This window comes from Lutra lutra, chromosome 12 (genome assembly GCF_902655055.1).
Source record: "Lutra lutra chromosome 12, mLutLut1.2, whole genome shotgun sequence".
In the NCBI taxonomy this organism is placed as follows: domain Eukaryota; kingdom Metazoa; phylum Chordata; class Mammalia; order Carnivora; family Mustelidae; genus Lutra; species Lutra lutra.
Genome location: NC_062289.1, coordinates 91,236,396 through 91,264,125, shown reverse-complemented (window position 1 = coordinate 91,264,125; position 27,730 = coordinate 91,236,396). Strand labels below are relative to the sequence as shown.

The 27,730-nt window shown below is 51.8% G+C and overlaps 2 protein-coding genes across 5 annotated transcripts in view; both read left to right on the top strand.

Annotated features, from left to right (window-relative positions):
• Positions 1-13,849, top strand: part of KSR2 (kinase suppressor of ras 2) — a 416,724-nt gene extending 402,875 nt beyond the window's left edge. For all 4 annotated transcript variants that reach the window (XM_047698076.1, XM_047698073.1, XM_047698075.1 and 1 more), the window contains one exon: positions 177-13,849. In XM_047698076.1, the coding sequence (XP_047554032.1) occupies positions 177-183 (7 nt within the window). In that variant the 3' untranslated portion in view covers positions 184-13,849. The remainder of the gene's footprint in view (positions 1-176) is intronic.
• An 11,053-nt stretch (positions 13,850-24,902) lies between these two features.
• The window catches only part of NOS1 (nitric oxide synthase 1), a 171,552-nt gene continuing 168,724 nt past the window's right edge, over positions 24,903-27,730 (top strand). Inside the window, 1 exon segment of the mRNA XM_047698064.1 lies at positions 24,903-25,233. The gene's annotated coding sequence lies outside the window, so the exon portion shown is untranslated.

Below are 27,730 nucleotides of genomic sequence, written 5' to 3'. Positions count from 1 at the left end.
CCATGAACCCAGTACATAGTAGGACCTCGGTATAAAGGGGTGTTCCTTCCAGCATTTCTTGTAGACAGGAAGAGTTCATCTCAAGCCTCCTAGCCCACCGAGAGGGTGCTGATTCACCAAAGATGGCATTGCTGTATCCAGTGACCTCGTGCCCTTCTCTTCTCTCCCCACTCCAGGCTGTGACCATTGGACAAAGGGACAGCACTCAGCTGCCTCAGCCCCCGAGCCACCTCTCCTTCCCTGCTCTGCTCTCTGCCAGCTCAGGAGGCCAGAGGCTCACCATCAGAGGGTACTGACCCCGGCCGGCCTGGGAGTACTGCACGACCTAGTTCGGCAGCTTCCCCACTCCCCAGACCTGTGCCCCTTTGCCCGGGCAGGGTTCGGGACCCCTGAGCTAGGACTTACCAGGACCAGCCAGGGAGAAGCGGGATTGATGCGTGAGGCCCAGAGACCGTGTCGAGAAGAGAACTGGAGGCTGTAGGTAGAGCCCCTGGGCCATGGAGACGAGGGTAGGAGGCCCACGTGGGCAGGCTCGCAGGACCAGTCTGTGTGTACATGTGTGTCTCTGTGGGCGACACCGTTTGCTCTCGATCCCTCGCGACAAGCCGGAGCGCCCTGCCGCCACAGCTCTGGAGCGCCCCTTGGCTGACCCATTCCCTGGGTTATGGGTTCCAGCTGCACTGTCTGGAAAGATGGGGTGGGGTGGGGGGGTTGAGCACCCACCTCGTGGAGGCCACGGGGCCAAGACTTGGGCCAGGAGCTCAGTTGTTCCTTTGTAAACATCTGTTCTCAGAGGCTCCCACCCAAGCCTGTCATGATCTGTGACTCCTTTGCACATAGCTCCGAAGTGCACAAAACAGTCTTGCATGTCTTTGAGTTCTTTGGGCCTCTCTGGGGCATGGGTCCCCATTTCTGCCACCTTCTCCTGTTCTGTGAGAGCGCCGTCCCTTTTCACCTCACTGCCCCTGCGCTCCCCTGCTGTTTGAAAAGCACAATGGCTTCCTGGCCAAGATGACTTCTGGGGGCTCCTTGCAGCTCGCCTTTATCCATGACACCCCCTGAAGTCTGGGGCCTGAGAACCGGGGGTCTGAGGAGGAAGTTCTAGAACATTCCTTCTCTCTCCTCCTGCTCTGGCATCGACACCAGCTAAGTTTGTCCACCACAGCGACGGACGTGGGTCCTTGATCGACGTGTGTTGGATTATATTTGCAAAGGATTCCCCAACCCTTTCACCCTTAGTAAGTCCTCTTGGGGAGGCAAGCAGGGAGACTGTAAGAGGGTCTGCGTTCTTAGCTCCTACCTGGTGCCAAGTCCCAGAGCGGTTTCCCCATGAGAGGTCTGTCTGCGCTTGCCCAGTGCTCATGCCTTCCATCCCTCCCTCTCGCTCCCTCCTGAGCTGGTGGATTTTCCCAGCCGCCTTGGGACCAAGGTTTATGCAAGAAGGATCCAGGAAGCAGGTCGTGCCGGCAGAATAACATGGCGAGCCTCTTGTCTTTTGCTCTTAGGTCCCAGCCCTTATGAGGGGATGTCTTCTGATCACAAAGCCTGTCTGACCTGGCAGTGAAAGGAAGGGTGCCCAGCAGGGTGGTAACCAGGCAGCTGGGCAGCAGACAGGATGCCCAGGGTAAGCCCACGGCCTCACTGTCCTCCCTAGGCACTGCCCAGGCTTGGTTTTCTTCTGGTCTCAACCTTATCCCAACATCCGCCTGCCAGAGAGGGGACCTAAGACTTCAAAAATCCTACCCGAGCTCAGACTCAGCATCCCACCTGATGTAAGGGGTGCGTGGGGGTCTTCCCCACTTTGGGTGATCCCAGAATGATTCATGCTGTGGGGGCCAAGCCTGCTTCTAAACTGGGAAAAATAATGAGATGGTCATGCTTCTGGAACCTCTGGCCAAGGGGCACACCTGAGCCTCCCAGAGGGCCTTCCTGCATGGGCTCCCACCTGCACAGGACCAGAGACTAAAGACACCCCTGTGGGCTATTCCTAAGTGGATGTTCCTCTTCTGGGGACTTCCATGACTATGGTTCCTGGCTCAACACTTGTGTATCTCGGGCCGCACGAATCCCAGCAAGCCACCTGAAGGGCCGACCCTGAACATGGGCTTGGGCCTGCCTTGGCTCTGCCCACCGGCTCCCCAGAGACCTGGAATCCAGTCCTGGTTCCTCTAATCCAACCAGGACTTCTAGGGTCTGTGGATCCCAGTCGTCATTGAGGACCTGAGTGCGGGCAAGGAAGTAAGGAAGGGAAGGAGCCGGCAGGACACGGCAGCCCTGCTGGTGGAATGCTCACCAGGACTGTTCCTTCCTGCCGCTGTCATTTCCAGAATTCACTCACATGGCCACCTAGAGCCTTTGGCAAGACCTGTGATGCGGGGGACTGTGGGGGAGGTTCGCCAAAGGCTGATTCTTCTGTCTGTTTTATGAGTACCAGCTTAAGATTAAGGACAAGGTCTGAGGGATCCAGGGGGATACCCCAGCCTTCCCTGCTCCCCAGGAGCGTCTCTGCTTTGCAAAACAGGGTTCCTTGCATCTGTCCTTGGCCCCACGTCACCTGCTCTTGATTTCTCTACCTTCACCTGCATCTTTACTTTGCCCTCACCTTCCTCGGTCTCCTTAGCATCCAGACTTCCAAAGCCCCTTCCTGCCACCCTCCTCCTGGCGACACCACCCTGAATTGTTTAAAAGGTAGTTTTCGTTTGCAGACATTGCAATTCAGGAAGAACCAAACCTCTGCTTTCCCCGCTGACCTCAGTCTTATTCATGAGTCAAGTACTGGGAGGAGGTCACATTCATTCATCTTCTGGAGGAAAAAGAAAAGACAAATGGGAGGGTTGTGTGTGTGTGTGTGTTTACATAGTACTTGCCAGCCTCGCCTGTGATTCATTCTATAGAATCCACACAACAAAGACTGTATGTGTGTGCACTTGTGCCCTGTGGCTGACAGCGAGCTGTTTATCTCTGGGCCCTGCTTTGAGCAAACCCTTACCTACACAGGCTTCCCAAGTGCACCAGTCCCCAGAGTGAAGATGCCTGGGAAGCCTTGACCTTACCTTCTCGAAAGGGCACGTGGATTTGCACCCTGAATGCTACCATTTCTCAGACCACATGCATTTCCTACCATGGGGCCCCCCTTTCCAGCCCTCTTTGGTCATATGTGGGGATATCCCCAAGTATGAAGCTGGAGACTCAAAGTCTTTACCTAATGGTGTTTCATCCGGGTTTTCCTTTTGCTGGTCAAAGGGGAAAACCCCATCTTGCCACAGAGCCCTCCTTTTCCTGGCTCTTTGGTCCATAGGAGCCCTGGATTGGTCTCTGACAACGAGACTTTTGTATCCAGGATCCCTGGTCCTGCCCCTTTCCCACCCCACCAAACCAGGCTTCATTTCCTCCCACCACTTTTGTCCCCCACCCCTGCCCCCCCCCCATTGCCAGTGGCCGATCATCTAAGGAAACACCAAGGAAATGGTATACACTTGGCCCAGGCCCAATCCCCATCTTGTGAAATCTAGACCTGAGGTCAGCAAAGTATGGCCTGGGGCCATATGCAACGCCCCCCAAGAAGTTTTTACATTCTCTAATTGGGGGGAAAAAACAGAAGAAGATTTCATAAGACATGAAAACTCTATAGAATTCAAATGTCAATAAATGAAATCCTATTGGCATGTGGCCATCGTCATTCATTGGCAGACAAACCACGGGTTTTGCGGGCTGTGGTGCCACAGCTGACTAGTTATGACCGAGACCGTGTGGCCCGTAAAGCTGGAAATATTTATAACCTTGCCCTTTACAAGAGACACTTGCCAGCCTCTGATCTAGGGGACTGGCTTAGACTGGCTTACTGAAAAAGAAGCCAACTTGCACAGGGCTCCCAAGGGAGGAACATGAGCCAGACTGGGAGTTAGAGGGGGCAGAGAACTCATGCCAGTGGGGAAAGAACTTTCTAGCAGCTTGACCCTCGATGAGAGATGGGCCGTCTGGGAAGGTGGGAAGCTCCCTGTCCTTGGAGAGGGCTGCGCAGACGTGAGGACTGGTTGGTGTACGTGATGTAGAGGGAATTCGGGCTTTGGAGGATGGAAGGAGCGGTTCTATTTCAGACCCTATTACGTCCAAGCTGGCATATAACAAGATACCTCAGGTAGGGGGACTTCCACGGCAGGAGGTGATGGTTCACAGTTCTGGGGGCAGGACCGGTTTCTCCTAAGACCTGGCCTCCTCAGCTTTCAGTCATCCTGCCTCTCGCTGTGTGCTCGCGTGGCCTTTTCTCTGAGCCCGCACAACCCTGGGGTCTGTTTCTCTTACGGGACACTAGTCGGATTGGATGGGACCCCTTCCTTAGGACCTATTTTCTTCTTAGTTACCTCTTCAAAGACTCTATCTCCAGATACAATCACTTTGGCAGTTGGGACTTCGACCTAGGGATCTGGGGGCTAGGGGGAGGTGTGCATTGTGGCGGGGTTGGGGGGAGCACAATTCCATCCTATTCCAATTCCATGAAGACCCTTGATGTTCCTGAGACTATGACTGTAGGGACTTTCTACAGGGACTGTAGGGACTGTAGGGCGACACTCCTATTCCTGGCTTTTGTTCCCACATTGTGCTCAACCTTGAGTCCCCAGATTTGCCCTCCCCGACCCCATGCCCTGCCAGCCTTCTCTGATCCCCTCCCTCCAAGGACTGGTCTTGGTCTGGAGGCTGGAAGCCTAAAATCAAGGTGTCAGCAGGGCCGCACCCTGATCCCCCCCACCTCGGCCAAGCGGTCCTTCCTTGGCCTCCTCTTCTTAGCTCCTGATGGTTTGCTGGTCATCTTTGGCTGCAGATGGATCTCCCCACCTCTGATTCCAAACTCACACAGCCTTCTTCGTGTAAGGCTGCCACCCTTCTCAAGCTTAACCTCACCTTAACTAATGACACCTGCAATGACCCTACTTTCAAGTAATGTCACATTCTGAGGGACTGGGGTTTAGGACCTCAACGTATGTATTCTGTGTGTGTGTGTGTGTGTGTGTGTGTGTATGTGGAAGGGACATGATTCAACCCCTAACACCCTCTAAGAAGCTTTCTCTCATGCCTTGCCTGGTCACTGTGGTCACAGAAGACCTCTGGGGAGAAAGATCCCAGAACCCCTGCGCCATGAGGGTCAGGACACTGATGTTGCTTTTGTCACATGGGATCCCTTCATCCCTAGGTCTGAGGGTCCTGGACGTCAACTCCACGGGTGGGGGTGGACAGCGGGTCTGTTGCGTGACGTGCACTTGACCGCTGGGCCAGTGCTTCTGCCCGGTCTGAAGTGGTTGGTGGCATGACACTTGCTTTTATTTACGCTTTTCCTCAGCGGCAGAGGAACGGAGCATGGCAAGCCGTGTGCCTGCCTTGTCCTTCTTTGGCCGTGCCTGTGAGGTTTTGAGCAGGCTTGGGTAGATGCCGGCCCCGGGCCCCAGCCTCCGCTAACCGCCCCTCGCAGCCATCAGCTGCACACACCTGCAAGGGACTAGTCCTGACCTCTGAGGGCAAGGAGAAGTAAATGTGGGGTGGGCTTCGGAACATGGCGACCAGGGTCTTGAAGGTTCTCGTTCTCCCTGACTCTCTCTGAGTCACACCAAGTGGGTCACCTTCCTCTCCGATCACTGCCCCTGATGATCAGCTCAAGGGACAGGTTCCTGTCTTGAGGTCCTACCAGCTACATCATTCTCTAAACAGTTGGGGCAGAGTCGGGGGGAGGTCCTCGCCTGATATAGGTCCTGGCACATAATAGGTGCTCAGTAAATGCTTACAGAATGCAGAGAGAGGGTGAGGCACTGGTCTAGAGGGCCAGAAGCTGCTCCTTGCAGGGAAGGCGGAAGGGCTCCACCGGTGGGGCCTGGGCAGTAATGAGATTCCCACAACCAGGCTCTGTGCTGTGGATCCCAACCCTCCCCCACGTGAATTGGCAAAGTTCCATGGATGTAACTCATAAAAAGACCCATTGGCCAGGTGTCCCAGGGCATCTAAGTGTGAAAGGCAAGAGTAATCATCCATCCCTTAGAGCCTCTATTCACTGAGCACTTACTATGTTCCAGGCCAACAGTCCTGGGAAATAAGTACCGTTATTGCATTTCGCAGAGGAAGAAACTGCAGCAAATGCAAGCCAGCCTATTAAGAGGTAGAGACAACATTATAAATATGAGTCTTTGGCCTCGTGGGTTCCGAGGGACCCAGCCCTGTTTGAGTGGTTTCTGCGTGCCACTGTCCCCCAGGAGGTTACTGTACCGGCTTCTGTGGTCATATGTAGCTTGTAACCAGGAGAGAGGGAGAGAAAACAGGAAGTGATTGAAGGAGGGTGCAGGAGAGGGTGGGGACCCCTGGAGGAGTTTGCACGGAAGCTCTCCGTTGTGTTCCCAGACTGACCGGCTGCCAGCAATGGCCCAGGTTTCCAGGAAGTGTGTGTCTGGGTTGGCAAAGCTGCTCCTGGGTCCTTCCAGCTCCCCTGCTCCAGGCAGCCTGCACCATCAGCCCAGCCCTCTGTGTCTCTCATACTGGACTAGACATTTAACTGTGATCCCCGGTCCCAGGAAACTCACCAGTGAGTGCTCCTCCCTCTCAGGGCTGTGAAGGGCTCCTTCCTTCCTGTTCATTGAGATCACAAAACCCCTTTCCTTAAGGCTTATTCCCAAGAGTACGAAGGATTCATCTCCATGAGGTTGAGATCGCTGCTGTCCTGTTGAGGACTGAACTGGAGGAAATGGGCTTTGCCTGGAGCTTGCCTGATCTAGGTTAGGCCCAGTTTACCAAGCATGTTCCATAGACCTTTAATTTCATAGCAGACTAGATGGAAAGAATGTTGCATTATTAGAAGCGTCTTGGGACAAACACGCATTGGAAATGCTTAGGCAAAATAAGATTAAATTTTTTTTCTTGGTTGCAGGAATTATCAGAGCATTTAACCACACTACTGTGTGGTTAAAATCTTTAAAAGGTTGACAGCAGGCTGCTCTTCCCAATCTTTCCCAGGCTCATTTCTGAATCCACATGATTAAACTCTGTGAGTCTGACTTGATACCTTGCACAGTCCTTTGAGGGCAAAGGCCAGTGTGCTAGCCCACGGAAAAGAGCAGCTGATCACCAGTATTTACAGTCAACTTGCTCAGAATTTGCCTCCGGGAGGCTGGCGCTGTGAATGCTGAACTTGGAAGGTGAATGAGATGCAGAGAGATGAGGCTGGGGATGATCACTGGCCACCAGATGCACCTGCTTTTCCATTCCATACTGTTAAGAAATGCTGAGCCCCAGGAAACCTTGCCCCTGCCACTCCATGTACTCTTTCCAGACCTGCTGATGGGAGACCCCAGTTCCATGTACGTGGACAGTGGTTCCATGCACAAGGATGCCACAAAGCAGAAAACTATGGCTGGTTGTCTTTCAATGGATGGGTCACATCTGCTGTGTGGGGTAACTGTCCCAACATAAAACAGCTTGATGACCAATATGGAAATAATAGACGAGTCATGCCCTTAGGGGGGTCAGCTAAGTCTTCACCAGAATTTTCATCTCAACTAGGTTATTGGGATAACTATCTAGAATGATCTATATCTAGAAGATCTAGATGAGTGATCTAGTCCAACCAGGGCAAATAAGCCCCCTTTCTGCCACCACTGCCCTGTCGTGTACTCTTGGCAGACATTACTAATCGATCACAGCACGCCTTTCTGCAGAGCACAGATGCAGCCTCAGGGCATCAGAGCTGCTACTGGATGAGGACACGGGTAACCATCCCTGATTCATGGCAGCCCTCCTTTCCGAGAAGAAGGAGCTCAGACCCAGAGAGGAAGGTAAACTCTCCCAAGTTAGGTCCTTTCTCAGAGGCAGAGGTGGGTTTGGTCCTAAGGCCTTGGAAACTTCCAAAGCCCAGTCATTTGGTGTCTTGGCTCTAGCTGGTGACAATCTGTAAGGACTTTGCAGAAGTATATTTTCAATCCAAAAACTTGGAGAATGCAGAAAGATTCTGTCCTTAGGACCCAGTGCATGATCCTATTTGGGAATCTGCCTGCTTGGAGAGAGACATCATTTATCTTCCAGGGAGTGTCTTCTCCTCGGGCCGGAATGCTGCCACCAACCACGTAACAGCTGGGCTGGAAGGCCCGGGGACCTTAAGGAAATACAATATGTGCATGTGTGTTGTGGTACTGGGCAGGGGAGCGGGAAAGACTGTTCTTGGAGCTGTTTGTAGAAGTTTCTGTGGTTCGATCTGGACATCTCTGAAGTTAAGGAATGTTGCAGAGGGAGGAGGAGGAAAAGGAATCTGACTCCAGTTGCTTTTGGTTTCTTCCCTGCAAGGAGGGCTCAAAATCAAATTTTCACCCAGGTGGAATTCCCCGGGGTCCTAGTGGACCACCAGCTCTACCCCTAAACTCTTGAAATGCCTCTAATAAGCAGCTGGGGGCTGAGAGTGTGCTTTCGGGTGCTGCCTCTTTGCTTCCTTCCTCCCCTTATCCTCCACCACCACCACCTCCTGCCAGATAACATCTCCCCCGGCTGGCCTATGAGCTGAGGAGAAAGTCACACAATAGTAGAGACGAAAAATAGCTGCATGTATTCAGCTTGAATTAGCTCAGAAGAAAGGCTCCCTCCCTCCATTGAGCAATTGTTTATGCCAACGTGCTATTTGCATCGTGCCTTCTTAGATCTGAAAGTCTAATGATTAAAAACAAATCTTAGTTTTTCTTTTTCACCACTTAAGGAAAAAAAGAAAGAAAGAAAGAAAAGAAAAACCACCAGCTTGGCTAGTTCCTCCCGTTTAAAAATACCCTGACTTCCAGAGCTAGAGTGAGGATTTTGGAAAGCCTGGGGCTAGGATAGTGGGAAGAAACACCGCAGACAATAGACCGAGAGGCCTTTCTGGACAGTGATGAGCTGGTGAAGGCAGGAGAGGGGTCTTTTCGTCCTTATGCAGATGCCGATGTCCAGGTTGGTTCGGAATGCAGTGGGCTTATTTGTCATTGGCCGTGTATTCAATGGGTCATTTATTGAGCGTCGATTACATCTTGGACCCTGGGCGTTCAGTGAGGAGGGAAACAAAGTCATTCTGAGCTTAGAGTCCGGCGGGGGAGATGGACAAGGAACCACCGAGCAATATATGATTCACAACTCATGGAGGCTTAGGGAAGGAAAACCAATAGGGGGCCAGTAACAGGAGATAGGGGGACCTGCTGTGGAGGGAGCAGGTGCAAAGATCTTTCTGAGGAGGTGACATTTGCGTGGAGCTCTCAAGGAGGGGAAAGAGGAAGGGACGATCCTTCTAGGCCAGGGTCCCTCAAACGTGGCACTGTTGATACTGGGGACATTTGTCATGTTGGGGGCATGTCCTGTGCGTGGCAGGATGGCCTCCACACACTAGATGCCCATGGCACCCTCCCTTTCCTGCTACCCCAAGTTGTGACAACCAAAGATGTTTCCAGATATTGCCACATGTCCCCTGGGCGACACCACCTTATTGAGAACCACCATTCTTGATAGAAGCAGTTGCAAACACAGACACCCCAGGGGAGGGCAGAGGCCAGGGCCAGCGAGCAGGGCGGACGGGATGAGCCACGCTGGGCACTGGGGGCCCGATGGGAGCATCCAGGCTGGGGAGGGTGTCGGAGGTTTTCTGAGGGCAGTGGCAGAGCACTGGGGGGTTTCCGGAATACCGTGTCATCATCTGATCTTCACTGGTTTGAGGCAAGGCATGAGGTCTTGAGTGTGCTGTCTCCTGGCCAGGTCACTAGGGTCCGGATCCAGCTTGCAGCCATCTGCAGCCTTGCAGAGAAAAAGGGAAATCAGACAGAGGGAAACGGGAAACCTCGGGGAGGAAGATCCTCAAGTGTCGATGGCACCGAAATGGGCTTTAAAAGGAATATTTAGCATCTTCAATGGTTTGAAGGCAGCCTAGGGAGGGAGGGCATTGACTGGTCATTCCCCATCTACACGGACGAGACAAGGTGTGGGTGGGACTCTCGGTCACATCCTCCCCTTCCTTCCATGGTGGTCCACATTCCCATGGTCCTTCTAGGAAGCGGCTCTTTTCCTTGACCTTGGCCTCAGGCAACCCTAGCGCTGCTCTCCATGGCCACTCAGGGAAATCCCCTGTCTTCCCCAGGGAAGGAGAGTCCCCAGACTTGCCCGCCTCCTTGCCCCGCCTCCTTGATCCCCTACTTTACTGTTGAGGAGGTGTCTCTGGCAGAGCATAGGCAGCAAAATGGATGGTGTGGATGAGAGGGGGCAGTTGGATCCCGTCCCAGGTGGCCGATGTGGGCGTGGTGGCGGGCAGTGGGTGTGGTCGAGCTCTGCAGGGCCTGTGGCTCTACCCCTAGAATCCGATCCCATGGACTCCAGCGGTCCCAGGACTGGGGAGTAGGGCAGCCAGGCACAGCAAAAGGACTGGGGCTAGGTAGGAAACCTGTTTTGGTAAGCTGGGGATACTCAGCCAAGCACCTTCCAAGAAGGATGCCGAGTTGATGGGGGTCCTGCTCCCTCAGTGGGGGCCGACCTCTCCCCACCCCAGCCCTGCCCGACTCGGGGGCAGTGGCCGCTTCAGTGTGTCTTGGACAATTAATGCAATGCATTAGTCATCCAAGATTGTAGCCATTTTCCTTTGTTTATTTTTCTATCTGTGTTGCTAATAATAATAATAAAATGGGTACATATGAACTCGTGTAAGTTCAAGTAACTGCTATGTAGCTACAGTGTAGACACAGGCTACCCTCACGGACTGGTCCAGCCACAGCAAGGTTCTCACCCCAGCCCACTGGCCTCCCAGCCAGCCTCCTACGGAGTGTTGGGCAGCGGCCTACAAGTCCTGGGCGGCCAGCTGGGCAGTGCCTGGCTGGAGCGGGTGCTGAGGGAGGGCACAGCTGACACGGGATGCCTGAGGCCCGGCCTGAGCACAACTGGGAGATGCACAATGTCTTCTCTGGCTCCTTTCTCCCCCTTATTAAGCAGCCCTTCCCTGGGGTCCCTGTGCTCCCTGCCCCAGGGAGTGCTGTCCATTATTCCTCTCCCGGCATCCCCCGCACATGCTTCCCAAGCTTGCTTTCAGAAATAAGTCCTCAGAAAGCCCCAGGCCTTGGTGCAGAGTGGCCAGAAGCCCAAATGCAGTCATCTGGTCCCCCAAGCATGTCAGACCCCCACTGCCAAGCTGGGTCAGTTGAGGGCCTTTGTTCCTCATGGGCTCCGTGCATCAGACCCACCTTCCACAAGGCACTGCTGCCATGCCATGTTCCTCTAGCACCATCACAGCTCCACTTTTTGGCCTATCTGTGGATTTTAAGTGCCACCATTTGAGCTGCTGAAGGCTTCTAGAACAATCTGCCCCATATTTCCAAGGCTTGTGTCCCCAGCCACACTCCCCAGCATCAAGCAACCCCAATGCCTTTAGTCCCCAAGACTGCATGTCATATTCATTCAACAAGTATCTATTAAGTGCCTCCTGTGCCCCCTGGGAAACTGGGGAAGGAGAGTGGCACCGGCCTTCAGGGAGCCCCGAGTCTAGAGTAGGGGGCAGACAGGTCCTGAGAGAGATCCTGAGACCCCAGGGGAGCACCCAACCCAGCAAGGACCTTCCAAGAAAACTTCTCAGAGGAGGGGACGTCACCTCATCTTGAGATTTGAGGAGAGGAGTGGGTGGTGTAGGGAACAGTGTGTCACATAGAAGGAACAGCCCATGGGCAGAGGGAACATCATGATTTGTTGAAAGCCGGACGCTGGGTACTTGCTCTGTTCTTAACTGCTTTCCCCTAAGCATGGCATCAGGGCCTGAGAGAGTCCATCCCCAAACACAGGTGCCGTTGGCTCCTGCCGTATTTTGGTCCTGGCAATTGGACTGAGGGTCCTGGAGAAGATAATGTCCCAGGAGGGTTTCGTGCTTGCTAGAGTTAGGTGGTCCTTTGGCTGCCTCAGATTCTCTCTGGAGCCCTCTCTGGCCATGCGGGCCTCCCTCTGTGTCCCTGCCTGTCTGCACACATTGTCTGTGTCTTAGGACCTTTCATTGGGTTCTTCAAACCACGGGTATCGCTGCTATGGATAGGTTGGCGATCAGCCTTCCCTCTAAAGCATTTTCTTCCCTGTCTTTGCTTCTGCTTCACAATCCTTCCTACCTCCTCTCGTGACCTGTGTCTCTGATCTCTCTGAGGCCCACACATCTGTCTTGCCATAACAGAAAGCTGTCTCACCGTGGCCTCTTTCCTGGAGAGTTTATGTCGCTCTGTGGCATAGGCCACTGGAACATTGAGGTCGAGGATGTGCATAATATGGAAATTTACTGATGGAAAGACCCCACTCTAGGGGTTTCCAACTAACCATTACAGGTGTAATGGGCAAAACACTGGTTTGTTACAGAGTCGTTGAAGAAGACCCAGGGATCATAGTGGGCCACAGGCCAGGTCTGTAATATAGCATAAAATGTGGGGATGTGTCCTCTTGGTGGGATATTGTATCCCACTATCCTTATAAATATATGTCAGGATTTGAAAGATGGGAAACAGAGTTTCTTTGCTGACTGTAGGACTCCCATGGTGTGCGTGTGGTTGCTTAATTTATCAGGTTTACCTACTTCAACTTGACTCAATGTGCATTTCTTAAGCCGCCCCTTCTTGTGGATAATGACCTCACCATCAGTTTCTCAGTGCCAGCAGTTCCCCCAAAGGGTTCCTTGGATTTCCTTGGCTTCATGCAGCCTACTAGCACTTAGTATGCCCCTAACCCTCAAGGTTATTGGAGGGAGTACATGAAATAATGAATGTTAATAGAATTGCACAATACCTGACACACAGTAGGTGCTCAGTAAATGTGGTTTCTCTTCTCACTGGCCCAACCAAAACATCCCCAGGAATTCCACTTCCAGGGAAATATTCCAGGAAAAAAATGGAGGATTGGAATGGGGAGGTTGTGGGTATCATCCATTTTCTTAGGGGCTGGTGCTCTGGTGGACATGGGGCAGGGGACCCAAGACTCATAAAGACACCCTCCAGCTGCTGTGGGGTCATCATGCACAGGGGAGAGGCTCAAACTTGGGAAACTGAAGAGCCTCTGGCAAGATCAGCCCTCTCCAAGGCCCCGAGATGGAGGCCAAGGGCATTCACTGGGGCCGGGTGAGTCTGGTCACATGTGGTGAGTGCCCCAAATGTGGGCCATCGGGTCCCACCCTGAGCTCGTTTCTCTCTGCCTGTGCTTTGAACTTGCACTGGGGCCCACTCCATGAACTTTACCGCATGATTCATTTGGTTGATTACTCTCAAAGTTATTGACCTTAGGAAAATTCTCAATTGTAAAAAGGCTTTCTCTCTATGTAAATTACGCTGTTACCTTTTCTATACAAAAAGTATATATACCTATAAATATTATACATATATATATTATATATATATACACACACATATATATATATAAAGATGAATTCTTGTACAGACTGATACGGGCCAATGGTCCAAATTGTTTTCTCTGTTTGTGCTGACTGTTGCATAATGAGTTCACGTAAGAAGTTGGTTTCATGTTTTCCTTTTGGGGCCCCTTCTTTTCCTCCCTTTTTATCTTGGTCTGTCTCGGTCTCTGTCTCTCTCTTACTCATTGCCAACGTCTCGTCGCTGGGAAAGAACAGTGGATTCAGATGCCATCCAGGAAAAGAAGGCCAGATGGATGGAGGGTCCACTGTGTATATGTGTACAGAATCATTTATAAAGTTTTCTACACTTCTCAAAAAAGTATTTCTAACTTGGGCTGTTGGACAGGTTGTGAGCCTCTGAGCCGGCAAGACTATTGTTTCTTGTGTTTAGTGCAATGTTTAGTGAGAATCCAATTGTCTGACTTATTCATGCCAATAAAGAATTCGAGAACTGCATCACACTGCCGCCAAAGTAAGTGTGAATTCTGTTGTTGTTTGTCGTACAGAAGAAATCCTGAGATGTGACACTGGCCAGCATATTAGTCAGCTCTCCCCGCAATAACGATGTGTAACAAACTTTCCCAAAACTCCATGGCTTACAACCACTGGCGTTTATTTTCGAGCTCCTGTGTTTGTAGGTTTTGGCTGGCTTAACCAAGTCTCCCCTTTAGGTGCCCGGTCAACTTCAAGTCTGTTTCACATGTCTCCCTGAAGGAGAAGCTTCCTGGGGCACGCTCATCCTCTAGCTGATCACCAGATCAGAAGAGCGAAGCCAAACTGCGCAAATACATTCAAAGCCTCTCCTCAAATTATCTTCATTATAATCCAGTGGCTAAATCAAGTCATAGGACCCAGGCCTTCTTTTTACTTGTTTATTTATTTGAGAGAGAGAGGGGAGGAGCAGGCACGCTTGGGCAGAGGGAGAGGCAGAGGAAGAGGGAGGATTGCAAACAGACTCTGCGCTGAGCACAGAGCCCAACGTGGGGCTCGGTCTCACGACCCTGAGAGCAAGACCTGAGCTGAAATCAAGAGTCACAGACACTTAACCGACTGAGCCACCCAGGCTCCCCTGACCCAGCCTTTCAACAGGACAGGGCCGTAAACTTCACCCAGACCAGGAAGCAGAGGAAAGTGAGGGCTTGCTGAATGGTAACTAATGCAAATTATCATAGCCTGGCCAAGTATTATCCCAGCCAGCCAGCCAGCCACAGGTGAGTTTTCTCCCTAGGGGTAATACGAGATGATTAGTACACCCACACACACGTACGTGCACGCACATGTACACATATACGTAGGCACACACAAATATGGCTCTGCGTATTAACCGCCTGCTCTGTGCCCAACCCACTCATCCCCACCACCACCCAATTCCATTTGACATATGAGGAAGCTGGGTTCAGGGGATGGAGTAATTGACCCATCACAAGGCAAGAAGCCAAAGCTCATGATCTCTTAAGGACACACGCAGCACGGCGGGTCCCAGGTACCTTGGATGGCTAAAGCCCACTAAAGTACTTCTATGAAACAAGACCTCTTCTGATCTGGAAAACTGGCCAGTGAGGCAGGGAATATTCCATTCGTCCAACAGCAGAAGGAAACAGAGGACATCTCTGACTCGGTCTCTAACACTCTAACATTGCTGACCCACCTTCTCGAGGGCCATTTCCTCCCACTCACCATAGTCATATTGGGAGGTGAGCATGAGGGGACCCATTTTTACAGATGGGGAAACTGAGGCTCCAGAAAATCAGAGTCTCGTGTGGTGTCTTGGCTTCAGTCCTGGGCTGTAGCACTCACACCAGCTGTGTGACCCGGCTGGACAGGGATGGCGACTTTCAGAGCCCTGGTTTATTTGTGAAATGGGGATAATAATTGCTCTACTTCAGAGAGCTGTGCTCAGAATTGAAAGCAGGTAAGTAAAACACTTCACACCATTCCTGGCATCAACAACCAGTAGACATTATTTATTTCAAGCCCAGATCTGACATTTAGCTCTGGGACAGCGTTGACTTGGGAAGGAGGTGTGGAACGAGACCAGAAACTTCCATCCTTATTGTTCCTATTTCAAGCAGGAGAGAAGGGGCCAGAGTCTTCCCTGGGGCCTGGAACTAATTGATTGTCCTGGTTCTGGCTTGTGGTCCTCTGTGGCCGCAGGGCCACCATTAATCAGGCACAGCAGGTGTTGAAGTGAGTGAGGGAGGCCTTGCAAGTCAACGGAACTGAACAGCTCATTAACCTCTGTGCACACGCTGCAGGGGAAGTACCTGGGAGCCAGAAGCAAGGCGCAGAGGAGGCCACCCGGTTGTCCAGGTAGCAGGGACAAGGGTTTGCAGACCCTTCTGGCCCCTGGGTTCCTCCTCACCTTTGCTTCAACTGAGACCCTCCAGAGCCCACCCTCATCTCCCATCTCCCACCAGCTTGTGCCCAGACACGATGCTAAGCAAGTTACACTTGTCATCTCATTTAACCGTCGCCGTGGTCCTCTGAAGCAAATACTTCATTGTCCCCCTTATGCAGATGTAGCAAACTGAGGCTCAGAGAGGCCTGCCTGAGCCAGGAGCATCCTGATTCCTAGCAGCTGGGTAAGCCCTAGATTTGCATTCGAGTCCGGGCTATAAACCACTTAGCAGCTCTGTGACCTTGGGGAAGTCACTTTGTCCCTTGGAGATCCCGTCTGCTCATCTCTAAAGTGGACATCACGACAGTGTCTCCTTCATGACTCAGTGACATGGCACAAAATACTTAGTGTTTAGTGCAGGGTAAGCCCTCGGGGCATGTTTTAGTTTGGGATGTTCTGGGAAACAGTGTTGGGACTTGGATGGGGGACTGTGTGGAGGGCCTCGATTGCCAGGAAGAGGTGTTGGGGCTGGGCCTGATGAGCGGTGGGAATCAGGGGTCCCAGTCAGTGGATGTGAAGTGGTCAGACCAATGAGTCCCATAGCTTCCCTCCCTCCTGTAACAAGTCCTGGGGGAAGGATATCTCCTGGGCCTTTCCTACATCTTCCAAGATGCTCCGAGAGGTCCAGGCAGCGGCCAAAGGTATGGCCTTTGCAGGAGGTTCAAGCTCCAGGAGGAGTGGAGCTGGGCAAAGAGGAGGCCCTAGTCCCTGGCCTACAACCTCTTCTCTTGGGCTTACAGTTTGCAGAAGTGGAACCCCCTCCTCAAACCCCCGCTTTACCTGCCAAAGCTGATCTCTGTGTGTTCACATGAACACACACACACACACAACTGCACTCAGCCACTTTCAGAACACTCAACTTCCCACGGCTCACCCACATGCCCACACACCCCTTGGTCCCCACACTCACTCACCCCCACTCCCCCAACCCACCCCTTCCCTCTGGTTGCAGCTGGATACCTGCAAGCCTTATTTGACTCCTGCATTTGTGTTGCTAAGACATGCCTGAAGGTCAAGGCTTGTCTGAAGAACCCAGGATCATTGCTCCTGGAGTGGGCCGCGGGTTCTGGGGCTGCAGGCAGGCAGGCTGGGACTTGCCTGCATCCAGCTCTGTGCCGTGTCGTAAATGTCCCTGCCCTTCCAAGGGCTCTAAATCACTACAGTGTCTGACAATTGGGTCATTGTTTCCCCTGCACCATTTATAACTCGGGAGGCTCTCCTGGGGGTTTACGCTCATGTGAAATGCCACCTCAGCCACTAATGAGCCAAACAAGGAAAAACAGTCTTGGGCCCCAGGAACAGTGGCTTTAGCTAGTGTATGGAATTTTCCTGAAATATGTTCATGGCAGGTAAATGAGTGTGATCAAAAAGCAAAAGGGCACTGGGTGAAACTAAGTTAAGTACGTTTCTTTGCTACAGGACTTGTCAGAGCTTTTAATATGCTCGTGTACCTTATAAACTCTCCCAGAGGGGGCTAGAGGATATAGGTTTCCCAACTTATCTGTCCCAGAACCTTGTATTTACTGTATCTTAGAGGATTCCTGTTGCATGGAATGCTTTGCGAAACATTGGTCTCGGCCATGGGAAAAATTCCAAATATATTCTTGGACCCTGATGGTTCATGTGTCCTGCACCATTAAATGAGAAAGAAAAAAAAAATACTTTAGGGACACTGGTATATTGTATCAGCTTTTTATTTTACCAAGAAAAGACATCAAAAAAAGAAAGAAAGAAAAAGCAAAACACGAATATGATTTCTGCAACTTATTATCACCATTGTTTTATAAAAGAAGGGCTAGCTTATTACCAAAAAAAATAAGGTGACCATAATTTGAGGAATAAAATTCAAATATGCTTGTATTTTTCTCCTTTCTCCAAAGCCCTGTCCATATACAGCAGAAGTCCATATACAAGCCATATACAAGTGTTTGGAAGAAATGGGGGGCACACCAGCTTTGTGTTCAAGTTCCAAGCTCTGGAGTTGGAAACCAGGGCTTTGAACCCAGCTCTCCCACTCAGGAAACTTGGCCCTGAATAGTTGCAGTTAGGGGTGCCCCTCTCCGACCTCCGTGTGCCTTTGCTTCTTCAGGCTGCTCCTGTGACTTCTTGGGAAGACTGTCCTTGGGATGCTGGAGAAGCTTCCACATCCTTCCAGGGCAGCCCTTAGCGGTGACGGGTGGTGTAGAAGCCAGTCGGAACCCTTGGAGGAGGATGAACCCTGAGGTGCAACTTACACTCCAGGCTTCCCACCCCGCAGTGTCACACTGAGGCTGGGACCTCCCCTGAAATAGCCCCTCCCTTGCCCCCTTCCCTACCCATCTCCCCTGGGAACGCTTCCTTAATAAACAGTTTGCACGTAACTCCTCATCTCAGGCTCTGGGAGAACCCAGACTAAGACCATGCAATTCCTGAGCTTTCATGTCCTCGGGCGTCATATAAGGAGATGCACCCTAATAATCACACCAACCTTCCTGGCTGGAAGAGAAGACTACAGGGAGAGGTCTGCGTGAGCCATGTAGCAGGGAGCCTAGCTCCTAATTTAAGAAAGGCTGATATTTGCTATTGTTCTTCCATTGCCAATGGAACCCATGTGTCTTTGGGGTTTGCAGCAGCTCTCCCCAGTCCAGAAACCCAAGAGATCAGTTTGGTACAAGAAAGACCGACTGTGAAGTCCTGACCCACCTGGGATCTCAGCCGGAAGCTGCAGACCCAGCCTCCCTGCAAACGCCCTCCCCACTCCTGCCAGGGTGACAAGGGCTGGAGCTTGAGGCTCTGGAACCAAGTCCCCTCTAGGACAGGGCTCCCCTCCCTTTGACTTTCATTCAGAAAGAATGGAGCTTCAACACCTCCAAAAAATTATCTTAGGATTTTGATTTTTTTTCCTTCTTTTTTTTTTGTGTGTGTTCAAATTAACGTCTGATTCCATACCAGCAGCGTGACTGCAGGTTCAGGCTTCGCGAGGAGGGGGTGGGCAGCAGGCCTGCTATGTTCTAGTCCGGCTCCATCCTGGTTCTTGGTTCTATGTGACACTCTCCAATCCCAATGAGATCTTTTTAAAGAATGGAAAGTCAGATCTTAAGGAACATTTTTTTTCTTTTTTTTCAAAGATTTTATTCATTTATTTGACAGAAAGAGAGATCACAAGTAGGCAGAGAGGCAGGCAGAGGTAGAGGGGGGAAGCAGGCTCCCCGCTGAGCAGGGAGCCTGATGCGGGCCTCAATCCCAGGACCCCGAGATCATGACCTGAGCCAAAGGCAGAGGCCCAACCCACTGAGCCACCCAGGTACCCCAGATCTTAAGGAACTTAAGGAATAATGGCAAGAAGATCTTCAGGAAATCAGAATTTGCTCATTGCTAATGCCACTTAGGCCAGGATGCAGATATGAAACACTGCTGAGTGATATCCCCTGGACACTGACCTGGGGGGGAAGGGGTAGATTGGTCAGTATCTCTCACTGATGCCCTTTGCAGTTACTGTATTAAATAGGAAATTAAGTCTTTTTAAGGCTGATTTTTTAGTTTTCATTTGCAACGTACTTAAAATGATACTTGCCTCCATTGCTGATTTCTCTCACTGTAAACATTCAGATCAAAGGACTTAGTGCTGTTTTTCATTACAGCAGGACTTGGCAAATTACAGCCCCCAAGCCCCATCTGACCTGCCACTTATTTCTGCACAAACTGATTCTTATATTTTAACCGGTTGGGGGAAATCAGGAGAATATTCCATGACATATAGAAATTATATAGAATTCAAATGTCAGCACCCATAAATAATGTTTTATTGGAACACAGCCATGCCCAAGGTATGGTCTGTGAAGCCAAAAATATTTACTATCTGGCCCTTTACAGAAATTGTTTGCTGACTCCTGCATTACAAAATGGTTAGCACTCTCTAGGGAAGGAGGAGACAAGTCTGTTCATCAGGGACAGTGAAAGGACATCCAGCCACAGTGGATTGGGATTGGGAAGGTTCTTTCCCAGATGTCAGAGTCCTTCTTTTGCTCTCCTAGTGGCCCCTAGCAGCCCGGCTGCCCACCTTCTCTGCACCCTGCAGGTGTATGCATCCCCAGTAGCCCCTGGGAAGACAGCCCTGCATGAGTCCACCTGCCCACCAAAGCTGATTGGTTCAGGGGGGTGGACACGTGACCCATGCTGAGCCAATCAGATCTATTTCCCTGGGAATTTGGAATTCTGACCTGGGATTTGCAGGCAGGGGTGGGGGGGGGGTGGTTAGGTAGTATTAGGAGCTAAGTGTGTCTCTCAAAGAAGGTCTGAGAATTTCTTCTTACTGACACCATCCCCCCAGCAGATGGTTTCTGCTTTTACTTGATTCCTTGGACTCTCCAGATGCTCTATATTCTAATCAATTCTCCCTCTTCCTCTTTCTCCAAAGCTTAGTTAGAATCGTTTTCACCACTTGCAAACCAAACAAACTTGGATGACCTGGTCTCTAGCCCAGAACTCTGCAAGATCCGTAAGATACCAAGTCAGGTCTTAATGTCATTTCTCCTCGCAAAGAGGTATTTGTTGCAAAACTCCAGAGCCAAAAAGATGAAGACAATTACCTTCTAAGTAAATTAGAAAGATCTGAACAGAGCAGAATATGACTAAGGATTTATTTTTAAATATAAAAGAAAATTGTTCAAGATGATTTCTGAGGCAATTTCATTAAAGATGCCCTTAAACTAATATTTTATTAGGCAAGTTGTTGAGCCTATTGGCAGTTCGATTTTTTTCATCATTGTCAAATGGGGATATGACATGACCTCATAGGATGAATTTCAAGATTGATGCAAAGTTTTTGGAACTTTGAAATATAAAGAGGGTTGGACAGGAAAATAGTAAAACACTGTGGAGAAAGAGCAAGGACTTCACAGTCAGCCAGACTTAATGCGAGAATCCCAGCTCTGTCCGCTCACTAGCTGTGCGACTTTGGGCCAGTCGCTTGACCTCTCTGAGCCTCCACTTCACCATTCATTTATAACATGGAGATAATAGTAGTCTCTATGCCACAGGGTCATTGTGAACATTAAATGAGGTAATACGTGTAAACCACTTACCACAGAGCCAGGCACGTGGTAAACCAGATACCTGCTGGCTATGGTGAGCAATTTTATGATAAGCCACCCAGATGAAGGTCAATGCTATTTCCAATGCATCTCTTTACCTCCATTGGTCACAGCGTAAACAATCCTGCAGTCTCCACCTCCCCCAATGAAAACTCCCCCAAGTCTGTGAGCTACCTGGTCCATCTTTCTCTTTTCATTGTCTCATCAACAGTTGAACTTTAATACTCAAGGCTTTTACTGGAGGGAACTTGCCATCTCCCAACATGCTGGGAGAGGAGGGTCTCTGAGAGTTGAGGGGGTTTTGCCCCTTCTGCATCCTTAACTCCCTCAGATACTTCTTTCCCAGCCTTGGGTGATTTTCTTCCACTCACCATCAAGATTCATGATTACTCAAGAAGGACCTCCACAATCTTTACAGACACAGCAGCCAGGTCCACAGGGCATCAGGAGACGAAGTCATGCTTTCTGCCAGGGGCTTTACCCTCAGTCCTCCCATGACACTGGAAAGCTGCGCTTCCTGACATGATGGCCGGTAGCCACCACATAGTGATTTAAATTTAAATTTAATTAATCAAGTAAAATCTGAAAATCTGAGGTTTGGAGTCATGCAACTACATGGCCAAGCCAGGATTGGCACTCAGTCCCCCGAGTTCAAACCACTGGGCGATCTATTGTCAGTAGTAAAGAGAATATTCTAGTAAGAAGCTGTAAGAAAACAAGGAGGGGACTGCCTTTCGAGTGAACTCCCTGTCAAAGTGTTCCAGTGGGATGTTGTAAAGGGGATTCCAGAAATCGGGAGAGAGTTCTGAAAAAGCTGGTTCATTTCCATCTCAGCACTGGGATCTTCATGGACAGAAAGAACATAAAAGAGTCCCCAGCCAAGCAAAAGAGATGCATAATAAAAAAAAAAAAAAAAAAAAGAGCATGCCTACCCACAGTCTCTGTGAGCTCAGGGACGCCTTACCCACTGAGCTGAGAATATCTTACCTCTTATCCTCATTCTCAGAGTCAACAAAACTTTCCAGGCCTGTCCAGTGCAGCCATTGGTCAGATGTGGCCGTGGACACCTTGAAATGTGGCAAGTCTAATTTGATGTAAGTGGTATTACCCACCGAATTTCTAAGGTGTTCAAAAAATCAGGAAAAATGTAAAGTATCTCATTAAAAATTTTTATATTGATTACACATCAATGTGATTCATCATTTTTGACCATACTGGGTTAAAGAAAGCACTTTATTTTTGTAAAGAGTTTATTTATTTATTTTAGAGAGGGAGTGGGGACAGGCAGAAGGAGAGATTCCTGAGCAGACTCCCCTCTGAGTACGGAGCCCGACTCGGGGCTCAATCTCACGACCCTGAGGCCATGACCTGAGCCGAAATTACGAGTCAGATGCTTAACAGACTGCCCCACGCAGGTGCCCCTCAATAAAATACTTTATAATCGGTTTCACCTGTTGCCTTTTACCCTTTTAATGTGGCTGCTAGAAAACATATGGCTGGATCTGGGGCTCATGGTGTATTTCTACTGGACGGCACTGCTCTAGAGCTGGGTGCCGGTCCCTGCCGCGTTCAAGAAGGCCCAGAGGGGCCCAGAAGACTGGGGACAGCCGGCTGAGAGAGCCCAGATAGAGGACAGGAGCTGGGTGTGTTACAGTGTGGACGAGACAGAGAAGCTAGAGCTCGGTCTTATGGCTTAATTGCACAAGTGAACAGGCAATTTTAGCACGAGGAGGTAAGTGCCAGGGCAGGGGGAAGCCCGGGGTGTGGGAGCTCAGGGGAAGCACCTGCCTGGGTGGGAGATGGTCTTGGAAAAAACTTCCAGGGGAAGGTGATGTCCAAAATTAGGCCTGAAGGAGGCACAGAATTCAACTTGCTTTTCCAGAACCCTCTCCCGATTTCTGGAGTCTGCTTTACACATCACTGGAACACTTTGACAGGGAGCTCATTCACTCACAAAGCAGTCCACTCCATAATTTCTCACTGCCTTGTACCAGAATATTCTCTTTAGGAGTGACACACATTGCCAGGCGCCAGGATGCCATCACCTGAGCTCGGAGCCCTTCCCTTGCCATCCTGAGAGTCCGGTCTGTACCCTGGGCACCTGCCCCACGTCTGGCTCATGACAGCCCCATGGCTGACAACCTAGCCAGCTGCCTGCTCCCTTCTCAGCTTGACAAGCCAAGCAGGCTGAGTCACAGGCTCAGCTCCTCCCAACCCACATGGGGTCTGGGTCTGGGCCAGAGGGATGAGCTGCCTGCCAGGGTGCCCGTAAGTCAGACTGAAAGGAGCCCATGAGCCTCACTGAGGATTAGACCTAGGAATGTTCTGGAATCCCACACTGTACCTTGGAGCTCCCCAAGGGGCAGATCCAGTGGATAGACACATTATTATCAGGAAGGAAACCAAGGCAGAAGGGATGGGGGCAAGGGGGGGGGCGTCCTGCCTAAGAATGCTATTATAATAATTATTATTGCTACATGTTGTCATGGTTAATTTTTAGAATTCCTCTGCATGGGGACCTGTCCACCCTGCTCACTGCTACATTGCCCTGTGGTCCTAAGAGTTATCTGGCACATAGTAGGGGCGTGAGTTCTTCTATTGAGTAAGTGCGTGAACAATAACCACCTGTTTCTCAAGGACGTACAACCAGGAACTACATAGTTTTCTGTGTGTTCTTTTATGTATTGTCTCTCTCCACCCCAGGGCACAGACTGACTCTATTTTGCCTACCATTATGTCCCCAGCACAGTGACCCGCACATAGTAGGTGCTCAGTAAACAGTGTTGACTAAAGAGGGGGGTGCTGGGCAGTTTCTCCTTTGCCCTCACACAGCCCAGGTGGGGAGCGAGGAGGGCTCCTCTGCACCCTTTGGAGATGAGAAATTGAGACCCGGAGAAGTGAAGTGACCTCTGAAGGTCATGTGGTTGATGAGGCACAGAGCCAGGATTTGGACCCAGGTGTGTTATTACAGACACTGCGTGTGCTCTCACTGCCGGGTCTCGCTGCCTCTGATGGTAAGGGGAGACAACCAGGGGTGGGGGTCCCTGGGCAAGGCTACTGGGACAGAAGAGGGACCATCTCGGCAATCCCCAGTCTTGCCCAGTGAGTCCCAGTCACGAAGTACTTTCCACCTGGCGTCCTGTTTGGTGCTCACCACGGCGGCAGCAAAGCCCAGAGAGGTCAAGTCACTTGCTCAAAGTCACACAGCAGATTCAACACAGGTCTTCTGACTCCACATCCCATGTTCTTTCTCCTTAAACCCCAGTTCTGGCTCACTTGGAGCCCTACTATAAGCAGGGTTGCACGTGGGCCAGGAGAGAAGGCTTATGTTCCGGCGCTGGGCTTGGCTTTTCTGGGCAGCCCAACACATCTGGTGACAGATCCAAATACCACACCTTGTTGTGTGCCCTTGGGAACTGGCTTCCCCAGCCACCTGATCTGAAAGATGGTGGCCTGCTTTGCAGGTTAAAATCCTTGACTAGGGGCACCTGGGTGGCTCAGTGGGTTAAGCTGCTTCCTTCGGCTCAGGTCATGATCTCAGGGTCCTGGGACTGAGTCCCACATCGGGATCTCTGCTCAGCAGGGAGCCTGCTTCCCTCTCTCTCTCTCTGTCTGCCTCTCTGTCTACTTGTGATCTCTCTCTGTCAAATAAATAAATAAAATCTTAAAAAAAAAAATCCTTAACTAGGTGTCTCTCCTGCTGTGTGACTGAGAGAAGACCTTAGCTTCTCTGAGCCTCTCTTTCTTCACCTACAAGGTGGAGTTAATAAACACCCATCCCTCAGAGCCCCATGCGGGCCCGGTGCGGGGCCTGGCATATAGTAAGTGTTCAATAAAATGTGGTTTGGGGGTTCCTCGACAACCACAGCGGGTAGCCCTCCTGAGGATCCAGCCGGCCAGGCCTGGCCATGGCCGACCCAGGGCACACACTCCTGGCTGCCCCCAGCCAGCCAGGGAGAAACCTGAGCCACCCTTCTCCTGGGCAGACGTTGTCACTGTCCCTGCTGTCTCTGAAATGAAAGAAAGGTCAGAGCCTAGGGAAGCAGGGCTGGGGTGTGCTATGGAAGCGGCGGAGGAGGAGAGGAGGGGAGGGGTGGCCCGTGGCTGCCTGACCGCCCTGGTCTTTCCAAGGGAGGCCTGAACCGGCCAGGCCTGGGTGCAGCCCCCCTGCCCAGGGCTTGGCCTCCCTGCCGGGCAGAGCCGCCTCCCAGCCTGCCCCTGGGGAGGGGCCACCTGGTGTCAATTAAACCCCAGCCACTCGGCCGCACCACGCCAGGCGGCTGATTAGTGCCGCTGGGCTCTCCAGATGGGGAGCACCGCCTGAGAGGGGGTGGCCGCCACCACGCCGGGGCGAGGCCTCTCTGGAGCCGGTGAGTACCGATCAGGGGCCCTTCCCCCCGGGGCAGGCTGGCATGGTGAACCGGGCCCGGGCATCTCGGGAAGGGGCCCTGGTGTGGTTTGCTCTCCTGGGGCATTCTGGGGCCTCCCAGCATCCCCGTCCTCCTTCATCTCCGCCCTCCATAAGGGCACCCCAGGGGGCCCAGTGCCAGCCCTGCATCTCCCCCCGGACCGTGCAGCTGCTGGGGCCAACCCCAGACCATGGCTACAGGGTGAATGAAGGACCAGTCGGCTCAGACTGAGGCCTCAGGGTCCCAGCCGCCTCCTCGTCGTGGCAGGTGGGGCTCGTTCTCTGTGCTGGCCTGTCGGGGCCTCAAAGGCTGCGTTCCTCCAGCTCTTGGGATCACGCTGTGGGGAAGCCCCATTTGCTTGACTGGCTGGAGACTCCTGCAGGAGGCAGGCAGGGGGAGGCTGCGGCCCTACAAGCCCAAGCTTGGGAGGAGGCTTCTGGCTTCACAGCACCACGTGTCTTGGAGCCTGGTGGGGGGCCAAGTAGGGCCCTGGCTCTGGATCCACATACTTCTGGGGACGCAGGTCCAGCCTGCAGGCCAGGCAACACTCTGGGGGCTGAGCCACCTCCTGGTTCCCGGAGGGGAGGGGCGGAGAATCCCAGCAGTGGCAAAGGAGGGAGCAGCTGCCTGCCCAGGGCACAGCACGAGGGGTTGGAGAGGGACAGCTCCGGTCCTCCAAGAAATGAGGGGATGCATGACATGTCTCTGGTTCTGCACTGTGAACTCTGAGCCTCGTCTCCAGGCTGCTGGGGGTTCTGTGATCCAGGAAAGGGGTCCCTCGTGACATGATATTATCTCTTGGTGGTACCCCAGGGTGGTCTGTGGCCACCGTCTGCTTGGGGTGGAGGCAAGGTGTGTTTGGATGGGATGGCAGGGCTGGGGGAGGGGGTGGGCCATGCTGGCTGTGCCACCTGGGCTGCCTCTGGAAGATGAACGGGATCACTCGTGTGGGTCTCTGGAGCCTGTGCTGGACTGTGGCTGCAACATGTAGATTGGGGCGGAAGGATGGGTTACAGTAGAGCTCTCTGTGCCCAGCAGGGTATGGCCAGACGTTTCCCCGTCTGTGCATGTGCATGAGGTTATATGGATGCTAACGCCGTACAGGCGAGGTCTCCTTAGAAGCATCCCTGGGTCACCGCGCTCTGCTCTTTCCAGCACAGTCCATCTGGGGGTGAGCATTTCCCGAGGGCCTAACCGGTGAGCATACTTGCAAGCCAGCCGGCCAGTCTCCCAGTTGCATACCTTGGGGAGACTCACTTGCTCTGTTTTCCAGACTCCTTTGCCCCCGGCTGATGCCAAGCTGGGCTGGTGGCTGGACTCAAGCCCTCTGTCCCTGGAACCCATCTCTGTGACTCTGGGGCGAGTGGGAAAGTAGGGGGGCAACCACAGCTGACACCCGGTTATTATCCAGGGAAATACTGTATCTGGTTCATTTCCCTCCATAAATATTCATGACCAGCCTCTATGCTGGGACTTGGGCTCAGAACGGAGACTAGGGCGGCGAAACTAGAATTCATTCATTCTCTCCAAAATGTTTACAGAGACACACCTATCCTAGATGCTGAGCTTACGTGGCAGAGCTCAAATCCACTCATTCCTTCGTGCCTGCCTTCACTCCGCGATACTCACCAAGCGTTCACTGTGCACAAGCTCCATGAAAGCTGCCATAGACACTGGGATCTGGGAATTGAGAAACCGTATTCTCTACTGACTCTTCTACGTCTAAACACAATGCGCCTGGGTCTGGGAGAAAGCCAGAGGCTTGAGAAGCAGAGGAACTGGGGTTCCTTCTCTGGTCCCTTTGCAGCCAGGGACAGCAAGGGACGAGGGCTCTACTCAGCCATGCAGCTGCCTCTTGGAATGTCCCCACTGCCTACCTGGGGTTAGCGGCTTTCGCTAGCACCCAGTGATCATGGCCATGATACATGGTGTTGGGTGTCCGAGACACACAGCGACAAGATGAACTTCACGCGCATCCATGATTGAGCTCCCTTTGCCAAAGGAGAGTATGATCATTTTTTTTAAAGATTTTATTTATTTATTTGAGAGAGACAGTGAGAGAGAGCATGAGCGAGGAGAAGGTCAGAGAGAGAAGCAGACTCCCCGCGGAGCCGGGAGCCCGATGCGGGACTCGATCCCGGGACTCCAGGATCATGACCTGAGCTGAAGGCAGTCGTCCAGCCAACTGAGCCACCCAGGCGTCCCGAGTATGATCATTTTGACAGTTAATTTCCAAGTACGCCCAAAGCACTGCTTGGGTCATGAAAAAATCCTACAAGATACCCTTAATGACTTTTCCAGGAGCCAGGCACTCGCTTAGCACGTTTCATGATCCATCTTATTGAATTCTTGCATAACCCTCTCAAGAAGCAGCTCTGTTATTTTCCCATTTTATAGGTACAGTAACTGAGGCCAGGAGGGACTAGGTAACTGGCCCCAGGCCTTTCTGACTCCAAGG